This window comes from Pipra filicauda, unplaced genomic scaffold (assembly GCF_003945595.2).
Source record: "Pipra filicauda isolate LSUMZ 115617 unplaced genomic scaffold, ASM394559v2 scaffold66_size7647185_pilon, whole genome shotgun sequence".
NCBI lineage: Eukaryota > Metazoa > Chordata > Aves > Passeriformes > Pipridae > Pipra > Pipra filicauda.
Window position 1 is genome coordinate 643,371 of NW_024104831.1, and position 15,757 is coordinate 659,127.

A 15,757-nucleotide genomic window follows, 5' to 3' on the forward strand; every position below is an offset into this window, starting at 1 on the left:
CTTTGATTGGAAAAGCTTGTAACTCCCATTTCAGGTTGCAATTCATATTCAGTTTCATGCAAGCTAACACACAATCAGATTTTGCATTTTAATTAATTTTTAAACGATGTTATTATGCACTCAATTAAAACTTTGCAGCCATTATTTCAAAATGGGAAAAGCTCTACAAGTTACCCATCTCATCAGCTATAGTCCTTGGTTTTCTTGAAGGGAAATTTCTTTGATGATCACAACAAAACTGCAGAAAATGGCAAGTAAGATTGCCATCACGAGTCTGCTGAAAATGCAGGATGAACTCCTCACTGCCTTAGTCATGTGAACAACCCCATCAGAACAGCCCGAAATCAGGCAAGGTGGCTTACACCAGGAGTTAATTTAGCCTGCTGGGACTCGTTGCATTACTAAAACAAGCATGGTTTTGGCTTGTAAATGGGGGGGGGGAGAATTTTATTTCACTTTTTGAGGGTCAGAATTTTATTTCCCTTTCTAAGGGGCATACATACATTTTAGAGTAAACCTTTCAGAATAAAAGTTTACTTCTCATTATAGGAAATGACATTCTTTTTTTTTTTTAGATTTTCCTTTTCAAAGCATGCCTCAGATTTCTAACTTGTAGTGGAGAGCTTTGGTATAAGTAATAAAAGTCTTTAAAACTAAAATGCTAATAGTAAACAAACCCAAATGCATGAAAGATATAGTCTGACTGCATAACAAAAGAGAATTATATAATTCTATTTGAGTGAAATCTTTCATCTTTGATTTACAGGTTTGAGTCTGCCTATAACTGAAACCATATTGTTCCATATCTTTCATATCATGGCCTTCCCCAAAATCTTGTTTTAATTAAGGTTCCTTTCAGATTTCAGAATAAAAAGCATGACAGTCTTCACTTATGGCTTTAATTTTTTTTTTTTTTTTTTGAATTTGGAAAATATATAAAAAATGAACATCACTTTCTTTCAAAAGCTGAGCAAACTATCAAATACTGCAAGCTGAATACTTCACAGTATCTCCTGGGGTTCATTAAGTGAGAAAGTTGTAAACAAAATAAAAGTTACTGTAGCAGAGTTTTGTTCATTTGAAGTACTCTTACATACATGCCCTATCTCTTTCTCTGACGGTAAGGCAACACGTGTAACAGTTTAAGCGTTCATTATCAGCTAAAGGCACAACTCTATGCAACGTTCTCAAACATGGAATTAAACAGCTGAAGTCACATTGCAGGGAGATCTTGCTGCACTTTGGGGATCTAAAATAAAGCCTAAACCCTTTGAAGCTTCTTAAGCAACATCAGTCTCTTGGTGCAGGACTACATAAAAGAATCAGTTCATATTCACGTCACGACCTGTAAAAAACACCCCACACAACCTCCACAGAAACACCTGAGCTTCAAATGAGCTGCACGCAGTTACTGAAGATCGTTGCTTTGGAGTCAGGACGCAGAAACATTTCAGAACAAACTAAAAACACATTTGAAAAACTATCCACACTTGATCTCTGCTGCACATATGGTGAGCGCTACTGTCAACTACAGAGGGTACAGCACTTTTTTTTTAAAGGCAGAAGATCGCTTGTTTTAGAGATTCGTGGATGTGTTTTTATGATAGAAAAGATTACATGAAATGGGGAGGGATGACCAGGAAAAGGGAAGAAAAAATAAAGCACCACCAAGCACACTACTTCGGGGGACTTATAGTACAAGAAAAAGTCCTTTCCCTTTATCTAAAATCCCTCGTCATAATTTAAACACTTTTCACTTATTCAGCTAAGAATTCATTAGAGGAGATTAAAAATTGGCACGTAAAATAAGGGTGGAGATTTTTCTTCATGAAACAGAGCAAAGAAAACAAATTCTATTAACAATTTAACACAGTATGAAAAAAAATTACCCAGTAAAAAGTGTCAGAAAGTGATTCATGGAGTTCACAGAGTATGTTGCTGGCTGTTGCAATTCTCATATCTATGATCTATCATGTAGAATTTTGCAATACTCTATTTCACAATTTCTGTTGGTGAGTGGGTCAAACAGCATATAAAAAGCATGCTCTAGGCTCTTTCTCTCAAGCCCATTTTTCTGTAACTCTAGAATTGTAGCAGTTACATTTAAGGAATCTTTTGGGCTCTTTCAAGTCCATCCAAAGAACAAGTGAAGCTGCTATTCAGAGTGTTGTGCCCAGTGTTTATGTTCCATCTGATCTGTGCCACCCAAGAAGCAGACAAGACATGTCTGAGGGTGCTTTGGGGGATACACAATGATGTCACCCACAGGAAATATCAGGGAGGACTTGGCACTTCACAAGGCTGGCTCTTCTTCCATGGGCTCACCAGCAGCTCTGTAAAAATAAACAGGCAATCAGAATACAGCACAAGAGTACACAATGACATTGTAGATTTTCATGCATAATCAAAGCTGATTTTTCAGCTCTCTCAGATGTTTATTTGTGTTATTCACTTATCCATAAATAGAGTTTCTTTCCTAGGAAGTATAAACAAATGTCAAGTGGAAAAACATTTTAGATTCAAGCAATCACCAAAAATGTTCCTGTTTATATTAAAATATGTCAGAATATTTTATAACTTTTTGTCCAGAAACGTACATGCTTTGTGTCAATAGAATCAAATACTTTCACGAAAAAAAGCTGTGATACTTTATTTTACAAGCTTTTGCAACTAAAAATACATGCATTTATTTTTTCAAGTGGGCCCATACCATTAAAGCAAAATAGCTCACTAGTAACCAAGTAAGTGAGCAGTGTTTCCTCTGAGGTTCTTCTCCAGTCTCCTAATTTTTGATTTTGTTCTTTCATAAACGCATTGCCTGCCTGCCCGCAACTTTTTAGACTAAATTCTGAACCTGATCAGCAGATAGCTACCATAGAGAAGGTATCTATTATAATATAAAATCAGACTACATATGTATCTTTTACTTGAAAACTTCTGGGAAATATTCAGCTTGGGCAGGATGAGCTCTCTAAGACAATCAATAAGAAAATAATGAGGACGCATATGATAAACTGGTCTAAAGTCTTGTAATTCCTTGTATCTGACAAACTACTGCACCTGAGGAATATCATGGCAATTATAAAATGAAAAGCTTTTGAGATCACAGCAAGACCTCACTATTGAAGGGCAAAGAATTTGGACAGAAACCATTTTTCACATCAGTCTGTCAGAATACCATATGATACATGAGTTTAAGAACTCCTTTAAAATAATAACTTTAAGTAATTATGAAATGAGGGGAGAACAAAAAGTAAACATAAATTAATAAATGGGGTGTTTACCAGATAATCTTGTAAGCCAGTATAATACCTGACTTCAGTAAAAAATCCCTCAGAAAGCACAAACACATGAGATCCCATGGAAAAGAAAAGTAATTAATGGGGGCTTGCTTGGGCTTTGATAGTTTATTCAGCAAGGAGAGCAGAGAATTTTAAATGAATCTGGAATTTATTAACATCTTTCCCAATGAAAAAAAATCTGCACTATGTCTTTAAATGATTTTATACAGCTTATTCCTTTATGATTTGGAATGATCACAGCTAGCATGTTGAAAAATATGCCAGGTGAATGATATATGAAAAAGAAGATGTTTTTCAGACTAATCACTTCCCAAAGGGTATTGAACCTAAAAGATTATTGATCTATAAATCTCAAATGTTTTGTTCCTCACCACGCGGTGGAGAATGTTTCCTATGTACAGTAACCACTGCAGTTCCCTCATTCCTGAGAGGTGAGGTGAAGCCCTCTTGCATTCTCTCTTTTTACCCTCTTGCATTGTGCTGTCTTACAGCACAGACCACACAGTGGCAGCCAGGGTGGGATGGAGCCCAGCCTGCTGCTGAGGTCCTCAGGTGTGATAAAGCATCACACACCATGTGGAGAATTCATACAGATAGTGTATGTTGCTGTTGTGCTGACCATACACTCCACTTTCTCCAGCCACTTTTGGGAAACCTGAACCTCCCCTGGCATAACACAGAAGTGCAATAAGCCCTTGTTAAACATCCAGAACCTTATGGGTCTGTCAGGAAAGAGGATAATTTGGAAGCAGGTGACAGCTCAGTTTTTAGGTTCTGCTGTGAGTAAGCGAACGAGAAGCAATAGTTGTTAATAGACTTCAATTGGAGACTGGCAGAGCAGGAAGGAGTGAAGCTCTGGGAAGCCTCTAGAAGTGGGAATGGGAGTTTGGTCTATTTATAAGAACTTAGGGAATCAGTACATACAACAGTCTGTTCACATGTACTTGGCTTCTGGGACTGACATTCTCTTGACCATAGTAGAGCTGAGAGGATCTTATTCAGGGCTTTATTCTTGGGAAATTTTTCACTGACAAGGGTGCTTCTGAGTGCCAGGAAGCACTCAGACATCCAGTGCTATATTCCAATATATTCCAACAATAGGCCAATATTCTGCATCAACCAGAGTGAAAGCACCAATAAAAATTTTTATAAGCAAGTGGCAGATGCAAGGTCCTTTTTGGAAAAGGAGAGGAGGTTAGAGTGCCCTGGCAATCCAGCTGTTGTCTCTCAGCGTGGGTACTCTCACAGCCTTCTTCATTCTCCTTTTGAAGACTTATGTATATGCTTTAACTTCACTTTATTCGTGTCAGAGAAGTCATTGATCTATCCAACGGCTTATCATTAAAAACATGTATTTTTATGAGATAACGGCTTAGGACAGAGTTTTATGTGAGAGCCAGTACAGTTTCAGGGCCTTCAGTATATAAAGAAAAACACTCTAAGTCCCATAGCACTGAGCAGTGAATCAATATATACCCATTCTGCCAAAATCAAAAGTTCTCAAAAGAAAAATCAAGGGGGCAGACTCTGACAGGCCAAATTTATGTTACTTCAGCTTTGTCACTGTTAGTTACATCAGTTCAGTCAGTCTTCTGTAGCTGACAGGAAGTTGGCATAAAAACATAAAATAGGCAAACCCCCCTATCCTGTATTGTATGCTCTGACTGGTTCCTCGAGACGCAGCTGTGAGTTCAGGTCTGATCTGAACTAATTCCATGTGGTCAGCAGATTCAGAAATACAACAGTTGAGACTGTACTGATTGTAGAATCACAAGTGTGATTTTTCTCTAAGGCTTCACTGTGGCTCATTTAAACTGCAAGTTCCTAGGAGCTGAGCTCTCTTGGTTTTGATGGGCTGGGAAGAGTGCTCACCTTTAGCTCTCTATATGTACAATTCTGACCATGGCAGAATGAAGTAGTCTCTTCGCCGTTAATGCTAAAGAAAATGACTCTGTTTGAACCTTAAAACAAGAAAAATAGATGAGGCAAAAATCCTACCATATGGATAAAATCTGGCAAAACATGTGACATCTTAAATATTGTTCTGTGGCAATTGACAATAAATGTTATTTATGAGAATATTATTTAAAATACTTATTATCCACAATTTAAAAAGCTAATATTTAAGAATATAGATAAACTCAGAACATCATCCTAAAAAGTAAATGTTTCTCTTACCCTATTTTTTAAAGTAGAATTACAGAGATTCCTCTTAGCTACATCATCACACACATAAAACTAAAAATTCAAGGTATGTTTCCAAGTCACAGAAACTGCTGAACAAAAGATAGATTTTCTGGCACGGTATGGCTGTTTTATGCCATAATCTGTTCCTAATTTAACTCAGCTGTCTCCGGGAAGATCGTTGTAATTGAAAAGCGATCCTCTGGTAGCAGAGAGCTGGGAAAAAAGAGGTACATTTCTATACCATGGAGATGATTCGGGGAGCATATAAAGATATTATATATGAGATCCTAGTAAAATTGGACTTAGTATGGATCAAAGAGAAAGGAACTAAAAGTAAAAACTATCCTAGCTTAAGAGCAGAATAAAGTAACTACACGTATACTCTCAAAAGAGGAAGTAATGTCCAAATAAGGCAAATTAAATAAAATATAAGCACTGGCAAGTTAAATGTAAACCCTCAATGAAGCAGAACAAAGGAGAGTCTGAAGAGCAACATGTTAAAGGCATAAAAGCTAATAATAAAAAGATCTTTCAAAATACATCAGAAGAAATGATCAAAGCATAAAAGGAGCATCAAGGAAGGTAGACCACAAAAGCAAAATGAACTATTTATATCTGGGTTCACTAGAGAAGTGTCAGGGAGATTTTATTATTTGCAGATGAACTATCTTAAACTGAATCAGCACCAGAACAAACTGATATATCAAACATTGCCAAATTTCTAAGAGCAGATGATATTTGTCTGCTAAGTTCCAGGGAAATGTGATTAGGATGCTGTTAAAGAAATAGTTTTTGAGCATATTCTAAAGCTGAACTCAGCATCCATGCAAGAGGTAGAGAAGGCAACAAATGCAGTTCCCCTTTTGGAAACCACAGGAGATACAGTAAGCCTTTATGGGGAAATTGAAAGTAGTGATAGGCATTTAGGTAACAGTAATTTGAGTTAGGTCTTAACACTTATAAAGATAGCAAGCCTTACAAATTTATTAGAAGTTTATGAAGGAAATTAAGGAGAGGGATCAAGTGACATCCCTGCGCAAAGAAAGTCTTCCAACAATTTCATCCTGGTTCTCTTCCTTATGCAACCACCACTGGAGGATGAGAGAAAGGTGGGCAAGATAAGGCTGCAGGTTGACCTGGGGAAGCAGATCCTGTGGGGTATGGCCAGGTAGGTGCTGGTTACTCAGCACAGCTGAGGTAGATATCCAAATAATGAAATGCCAAGTGAAGCTTTATGAGTTGATATACAAATACAGCGAGTGTCCCTAAGTGGTGGCTAGCTGTATCCCATGATTCAACCAGTTGCTCTAGTATATAATATAATTAAACTGCAACTGGTAGCTCTGTAACATCAAGAGTAAAAATTAAATTTAAATTAAATAAAACTTTGTTTTAATTTCCATTTGAGTAAAATCTACGCTCAGCTGAATCAGAGCCATAAAGTCAAATTCCGATAAATGTCATTCTCAAGATTTACTGTTTCCTGAAAAAATAGTAAGTGCAAGAGATCTCCCTCCACACCCTTTTCTTTTTTCCATTTTAAGAAGAAACATCCAGAAGCTCCAATGTATCAGAGACAGCAGGGTACTGAGTATTTTCACAGCACGATTTCTGAAACAGATGTCTGGCCAAAGCAAAATTCTAATCAGCTAAATCTGTATCTCACATAGGGAATAAACAGTTATCAACACACTAAAGTTTTGGTAGTTAGAAATGTTTTATAGAGCATGCCTGTTCCTTTAATTGCATCTGTATTTAAATCTGTGTTAGCATCATGCATGTTTTCTTTCCTATCCACAAACCCTTTATTCTATATCTGTTCTCTTCTGAAGTCTATAATCAAGATTCAATTGGACTTTAAAATGCAGAGTTGTGCTTTGGTAAAATAAAACACCAACAGCATAGCAGCTTTTCACGTTTTTCTTCATTTACCCTGCCAGAGAAAATCAAGTAAAAAAGTAATCAGCACTGTCACTTGAAGAAAAGAAAGAAAGAGAGAAGAAAGAAATAGAAATACTTAATATGGGCCTTAGCCAGGAGCATTTTATCCTTTATTCATCAGTGGTAAATGAGTCAGATATGAGTTGGCCAGGAAAAGAGCTCCTTTACCCAAAATCTGAGTTTAAAGTGAGTCATCTCACTCCAAACACCAATATATCCTCCAACATAATTGGCAAGAGTTTCCCACAAAGAGACTTTTGCTGCTGCTCTCTTCATCTGGAGGCCTGACCATCCAGATCCGAAGTCGACAGGATCTTTATCATCAAATCAGTGAAACAGGATTAGAGTTGCAGGCCAGAACTATCAGCCTGGCTGACCGTGGTGGGAATTAAGAGGAAGTAAATGGACTCCTGGTGTAATCAAGGAGCCCTTCAGGCCAACTTGTCAGCCACAGTGCTTTCTGCTCTCATCCCACTCTACCTGTCACAAACAACTTTCCCAAACAAACACTCAATGCAAAAGCTTGCAACAGGTCTTCAAAAGGTGACCCCATCCACAACAGTAGGGGGAAGGGCGCATCTAAGGTGGTCTTACCAAGAGGGCTTGAGACCCCACATGACTTCTCACATCCCTGCAGCCCTGTGTTTGCCACAGGAAGTGGCTGGAGAAGAAGAATTGCATACATAGTCCTTTATTACAACAAAAATCAAAATATGTGAAAAAGCAAGGTTGAACTTATCTCTACCTTACTGCAGTTTGTGTTGGTATGTGCCTATGAAATGAACAGCATGTTTATATGAAATGAATGAAATCATACAGAACCAAAAAGTGTGCAATGTCACAGAATCAGTCCCTGGACATCCCATAATGGACTTTCACTCATTTTCAAAGTGCATCCAGGTCCTCTCAGGTCTCCCCATAGTTCAGACAACCCTCAGAATCAGACCCTTAGGGGGGCCATTTTTGATCCCATATTCTTCCTTACCTTCATCAGGAAGAAAACAAAGACAATGATGCCCAGAAGCCTCAGAAACCTAACTATCAATTTCGGTCCAAGGGGACAGAACTTTTGTTGTCCTGTCACTCCCTGATGGCAATCTGGCTTCATGTGACCTCTTTGTGGGTAACGAACGTGGAAGCAAACTTCAGAACACGTGTGTGTGCAGGCTTTTTTTTTGTGCTACTGACAAATGTCTGCAGCACCACAGAAGATATTTCAAACGAAGCCATTTTTCCACAAAACAATTCATCATGATGGAATGGTCCCTATAAGAGTCCAGAACTGATGAAGTGTAATGAATCTGGCAGCCACATGAATTCCACTTGTGTACAATTCAGCATATCTATTTTTTTTCCATTTTTCTCAGTTCTGTGCTGAAATTCTGTTTTCACAATGGGTGGAAACTGTCACGGGTTATCAGTTGGTAGGTAAAAAGTACAATAATTAAGTGCAGCATTAGCTAAAGGGTTATTTTGTTCAAATCACACAGGATCAGCAGTTGCTTTCAATAGCTGTAGTTTTAAGTGAGTGGAGGCACATAACAAATACAATTCTTGGTTATTCTCAGCAATGTAAAAATACACAGAATTAACCACACCCTTTTCCAGACAATTTAAAGCTTTGTTTTATTTGACTACATTAGTTCCAACACTTTAAGTAAAATTCTTTATATTTCAGAGCTATGCAACACGTATGTACCTTTCTGTCCCTAGGTAGCAGAAGTGTCTCATAACTGTTAGAAATTTATATGGAAACTCTTACATTATTCCTTAGCTGAGCACTGATTAGCACAGTCACAAATCTAAAATACATCTTCTGTTCATCATGGATTCCTCTCTAAGCTTTTGTGAATTTGTTTGTAATAATACTAGCACAAGAACAGCTACAGAATATTAAAACTACAATTACAATTGGAAAGGTAATTATGAAAATACTGTGAACTTTACTAGCTAGCTCTTCTCCCTGTGTCTCCCTTTGAGCTGTGCCTCTCAACTCATTGACAGATGAGCGTTCCCACTGTTGTAAGAGATGTTCGCTCCCAAACACATCCACAGCTTTGAGCACTGCACTAGTCCCCTGGGTGCCTATCAGTTCAGTTCTGACTAAAAGATCCAATGTGGGAGGCAAGAACCGAAGCAAATAAGAAGAATTTATTTAAATAAGAAGCTGTCACAATGTAGGAGCCATGGACCCTTCTGGCTCCACTCCCATCACTGCTCTGCCTACCCACAGCTCCCTCCTTTCTCTCCTGTTGCTACAGCTCTGCTCCATACCCTTCAGGGAGCCGATGAGTCTCCTTATAAGGCTTTTTTCATCTTTCCTCCTCCCTCCTGTTTTTTCTTTGTGATGGAAACTGAATGGTTCCACTACATTTTGGGTCTTTCTCTACTGGTGAAGACTAGGGATGTTTGTCCTTAAAATGAAAAAATAGGAAATTCCAAAAACTTCTGCAGTGACTTTTCTGATTGTAGATGACACAGTATTCAGTGGCTATCCATTTTTCTTTTCTTCTGTAATTGGCAAAAAACACAACAGCACTTACTGTACCATTTTCTCAATTTGGAAATTGAAAACAATCTTCATTAATGTAAAAAGCAGATGACAAGCTGGAAAAAACAGTGTTCTCATTCTTTGCCGGTCTACCTTCATCTTGGTACACAGAAAATGTTGGCCCTAATCCTTGTCAAGATTGGTTTAAGTTTTATACTGGCACTGTTCCACTGCTTCCAGGGAAGTAACTTTTAATGCCTGTCTAATATAATTTAATAATGATTTAAGTCCATTCTTATTAAATTTATCTGTGTGTTAAATACCTTCCTAGAAAATTAAAACTAAAACAGATTTGAAAAGCTTCCAATGAGAAAAGAATATGGTTGATTACATTTGATCATGTCTATTTACCTCATATGGATATTGCACTTTTTATGCATCAGTGAGCATCAGACATGGGAAGAAAACAAGGTCCTTGTACTAATCATGAGCTTTAGTGAAGAAATAGACACACCAAAAAAAAAAAAACTAAGCAAAAGTGCTTGCACAGAATACCTCTGCTTCCAGAGGCCAAGTGAGAGTACTCAAATTCAGGGATGAAAATTTCCAGTATCTCAATCAGCAGATAATTTTGAAGCAAGCCTAGCCTATCTATTTCTTCATCTCACTTGGCTGGAGCAAAAGGCTTGTTCTCTCTAATGATTTCATACACTTACCTGCTGCCTTCCTGAGGGATACACTGCTCAACATCCACTGAAAGAGAGGCCATAGCAGACACCGTTTCTGTCTCCTCCCTCTCTTGTTGCTGAGACTCAGCCAGAGCACAGTCCACTGGCACAGAGTATGGCTCCACTGACTTCCAGTACTTGCCTAAGGAAAACACACATAATAATTTATGGGAATTTTAGCTAGCATGGTGGTACAAGCACAGTAATCAGTTAGTTCAACACTGAGTGATTATAATTTAAAATCACTGTGGTGTAAGCAGTACAGTTGAAATTTCAGACTGCAGTGAAGACATATATTTCTGAACCTAGGAATGCCAAGTTGGAAAGTGCTTTCATTCCAAGGGCTGTGTCACACCCTTCCCCAGAAGGTAATAAACTGGAGGAGTAACACACAGACTAATGAACACAGATTGTCAGGCAGGCTATTGCCTTTATCTACGCAAGGTGAAGAGAGTTCAGAGCAGGGCTAATAACTAGAAGTTCTGATATGGCAGAAAGTTGATGCATATACAGCAAAATGTAGAAAAATGCACATTATTGTACAAAGTGCTCACACAGCACTGTCTTGAAAAGGAAAAAAGTCAGAAATGCCAGCTCGGACTGAAGTGGTGTTGCCAGAACAATCAGGTTTGTTAGTCCTGGATGTTCTTTCTCCTCCAACCTCAGGGCGTATACTAGAACAATAATTTATTTAAAACTTTCATATATGAACTGGCTGTTGCTGGAAAGCTGCCAGGTATCACAAGGAATAGAGACTTCTGGTTTGCTGCGTAAAATTTGCCGTGTAAAAACACAGCGTTGGATTAAAAACATGAATATTTTTAGCTTTCTGCCTGCAACAGAAGAAGGTCCTCAAGAGACACAAACAATAATGGCAGGTGACTCATCCTCAACATATAAAATTGTCTGCTACTGCAGGGTTATTAAAAAATAGGTTGATTATTCATAGCCATATGAACAAGTAAGAATTTACATATATATTTCTTATAGTCCAGTAAAACACTGAGCGCTCTCTAATTGCCAGGTGGATGACACCTGGGAATTAGGAGCTTTGGGAAGTCTGGACCAGAGCTTATTCAGTGTTTAGCAAGAAGCTTTCAGCAGCTGCTGCAGAGGTTGGATCAGGGTACTTATCTGGGAATTAGACAGAGGGTTTCAACAGCTGTGAAAGAGTGGGGATCAAGTAGGGGACTTTTCCGAGGACTAAAAGGAGGATTTTGGCAGCTGGGCAGTGGGCTGAGCTGAGGTGCTTATCCAGAGGGTAGTTGGAGGCTTTGACAGCTGGGAGGCCAGGCCAGCAGTGGTGCTGCCTGTGCTGCACACAGGCTGCTGAAAACCACTTCTTTGGTAACACAGCTCTCAACAGAGTTTCAGGCTTTTGGAAAGATGAACTTTTCCCTCCAGTGAGAAAGCAGCTGTCAATAAAGCCTGAAAATGTCTTTATTCAAAAACATCATTGCAAGATGAAAGCCCAAGTCAATCTTCAAGAACAACCAGTGAGCACGGCCAGAGTGTTTCTTTGAACTCTAATAGTGTGCACGTTTGAGTAGTTAGCAGAATCTTTAAATAACGGGGACCTTCTGGGGATAAAATGTAAAGTGTATTAAGTATCCTACAAAGTTGAGATTAAGTGTTAGGAGTTTGGCTTTGCTCCAAAAACATGAAAGACAGAGCTAAAAAGTTATGTACATAACAGTAGGCTCAATGATTGGAGCCTGGCAAATTTTATAAATACAAGACAAAAATATTCTCTATTATTACTGTGCTCAGAGACCATATTCTCTATTCATTAAAAAATACACTAAAAACAAACAAAAAAGTTATATGAGCATTCCACAATGTTCTCACAGATCATATGTGCAAAAGTCAGTCTTTGCAATATACACCCAATTCAAACCCTATAATTTATGAGCTAAATGTTCACAGAGTGGGTGGGGTTTTTGTTGCAGAAACAGATGTGCAAGAAAATCAAATCTGTTGGCATGGGAATAATACCCCCTCTTGCCTATAAAAGAAATGAACCCATGTTCACTGCTGGAGTTTTCAAGGGCTCTTATTCATAAAATAAAATATTAGTACCCAGCTACCACTGTGTTGCTCTCCTGCAGCAACAATAAAACAGCATCAGTGAGGACTGCTACATCACATTCGTTCATTCACACACAGGCTCACACACCAGCTGCCCCCTGAATCCTGACTTTCTTGTAACATTAAAACTCAGAGCCAATTCAAGCATATTAGTGGGCTCTCTGTGCCCATTTAACTGCCCTTTGCTCCCACGTGATTGGTGATTTTCCTTGTTCCCATGCATTGAGAATTATGAGAGGGGCTTCAGTGATAAAGAGAGTAAAGTCAGGCCAGGAGGCAGGTGGCAGCACCTATACTGCAGCGGAGGGTCCTAGAGAAAGGAAGTACGTGGCAGGGTGTTTGTGGTTTTGTGGGAGGAAATTTTAAAGCAGTCCCAGTTAGGAATAGCATCCGGGTAGCAGCAGGTACCTCATGCAAAGAGAGCTTTGTGACGCTTGTGAAAAAGCAACAAGAGGTTTTTCTTTAAAACCAGAAAACTATTTTACAAACACCTGGGGTAAGCAGAACAGCTCTGCAAGCTACTTTTTATCTGGGACAACATTTATGTGTTGTACACAAAACCTACAGGCCTTGATCCGTGTTCAGCTGAAAGATTTGCCGGCAAGGTGTTGTGGAATGGAGAGGCAATCACAGCATGCAGCTGCAAAGGAGCTTTGTTACAAGTTCTAGGTATGCTGTGGATTGACAATTAAATGAGCTCAAAAAGCATCTGCCTCAAATTGCTCACATCTCTGAAAATGCCATTTCTGCTGTTCTCTACTGGAATGTGAAATTCTACCGGTCCTGTTACATTCATTGAGAAGAACTTGGTGGAACTCAGGGGAAAGAATGAAGCATGCTGCTGGTTTCATTCATACAAAACATGAGCAATCACGGCTTGCAAGAAAAAAACAATGAAACCAAATCAGTCTTCTAGGTATGCTTTGGCTTTCAGCATGAAAATGTGCTTAAGTCTCCCTCAAAGATTTGTGGGAGCACTGATTATTACCAGGAAATAATAAAAGGGAAAGTTGCTGTCACTGTTACAGGCATTTGCAATTGCCTTTCGCAGATAGATTTGGACATGCCATACCATGGCTTGCTTGAAAAAAGAAGTGTTTGGGGGTGGTATTCAAGCTGGTGAACAGGATTGTTTAGAAATAGCATATTACATGGGTGTGGGAACTGCTATTTCCAAATCTATTAAACTTCCAAAGGATCTCTGGATCACTGTCACACACAAAACATTTATACAAATTCTATTTTAGTTAGAAAAATGTTGTTTCTTATTTTCTAAGTACTGTAGCCTCAATTTTTTTGCAAAGAGCACAGAGGAGGGACTTATTTGGTCTAAAATATTGCTAACATTAATTATGAAAGTTGGATCACAGAAAAACAAACCCAATATACATGCAAACAAAGATCCAAGCAAATCAGGTTTTCTCAGTATCTCTTGAGGTGCTATTTCACAACCTAATGCTCTCCAGCCTGCATAACTCCCCATAATATTCCACATACACTTGCTTCTCTTAGATCAAAATATGAATCATCCATAAAGCTGCACTGAACTTCCTCAGTGCCCCTTTCTGTCATCCAAGCATATTCCTTTCTAATACTTGGTCTCTCTCCAGACAAAACGAGGTATACATAACTTTTTAGGTAATATCTGCAAGAAAAGGCAGAATATTGAGTATGAATAGCTCCAAACCCCGAGCAGCCTGACTTAGGTTTCCGAAGAACAGCCTACTGGACTGCAGGACTGTACTGGTTCAGCTCAAACCTAAGTGTGGCAAAATTAAGTCACTCTGCACAGCTCTGGACTATGTTTTCAGACTTACACTATATATTCATTCCTAAATCCACCCCTTCTCTCTCAATTGCCATCATTTGTGTGTATTTCTAGTAAAGACACCATGCCTTTCTAGAGCCATTCTTTTGTTTGTTTCTCAATTCACCCTTTTTTGGCTTCAGATCCATTTTCTGTTAAATACATGTCTTATTTAAAACAGAATTGCATCTTCTTTCCTCATGTCTGTGGCCTGCGTGCAGCATTCTGTCCTTATTATAATTTGAAAATCTTTACTATCTTGCACAGTACATGAGTCTCCTTAACTTGCTGACTCCTTCCAGATCATTAACAGATTACTAACATGGAATTTTAACTCATGAGATACCCTAGGACATACCACTCAGTAAAAAGGATTTACTGGAATATATCATATAAAGCTGATTTACTTAGAGCATTTACATATATAGGTATCTACTGGATATGAAGGATAAATTATATGCCTACAATGAATTTCCTTTGTCACTTTACAACTCAAATCAGATTGGAAAGTACTGCATGATCAGTGGATAATGCATGGTGTCCCTTTTAAAAACGGTGGTTTTTATTTTATGTAGATGAATCCCAATTATTTGTGATTCATCTAACATGAAGAAAGACCATTTGTTATCCATTTTTTATTGTTAAGGAGCCAGCAAACATTAGAAGTCAGGAAGCTCCCACTGCCTCGGTAAAATGGCAGAGAACAGAAGGGGAGAGAACTTAAGGGAAGCGTGCTCAGTTGGATTAAAGCAACTGATGGCATAGAGAAAGTTCTTCAGTAAGCAAATGCCCTGAAGCATCTGGGTAGCAAAGGATTAGGGTCAGGGCACAAAAGTGAAACTATAACATACCCTCTGCACCAGAAACAGAATAATGTATTTTTAATACTGTTGCATGGATCAGTGCCCATGTGGAGCTTTTTAGCTTTATCTCAAGCTCCTATGCATCTCAAAGTGAGTACCTTGTAAAGAGCAGAACAAACAATCTGAAGAAACTATTTGTTAGAGCTCTAGTTTACTTGTCTGTTCTTGTCCCTCACTGACAAGCATCTATTTCATTCAAGCTGCTCTGGAATAAAAAGATTTGGGAATATTCAGGAATCAGAAATCTCTATAAATAATTTTAGTGTGTTAGTTTTTTTAAGGCTAAATACATAGCAGAAACAAAGAGATGTCAAAGAAACAAAAATAAAAGCATAGCTATACATATATTA

The 15,757-nt window shown here is 38.4% G+C and overlaps 1 protein-coding gene across 14 annotated transcripts in view; it reads right to left on the reverse strand.

Annotated features, from left to right (window-relative positions):
- HDAC9 (histone deacetylase 9) overlaps positions 1-15,757 on the reverse strand; it is a 459,183-nt gene that overhangs the window by 4,197 nt on the left and 439,229 nt on the right. For 13 of the 14 annotated variants that reach the window (XM_027738932.2, XM_027738931.2, XM_027738930.2 and 10 more), the window contains 2 exons: positions 10,638-10,791; positions 935-2,333 (listed from right to left, as the gene is read on the reverse strand). In XM_027738932.2, coding sequence (XP_027594733.2) covers positions 2,294-2,333; positions 10,638-10,791 — 194 coding nt within the window. In that variant the 3' untranslated portion in view covers positions 935-2,293. Of the gene's footprint in view, positions 1-934; positions 2,334-10,637; positions 10,792-15,757 lie in introns of those variants that run through there. The other variant, XR_005566228.1, reaches the window with a different exon arrangement.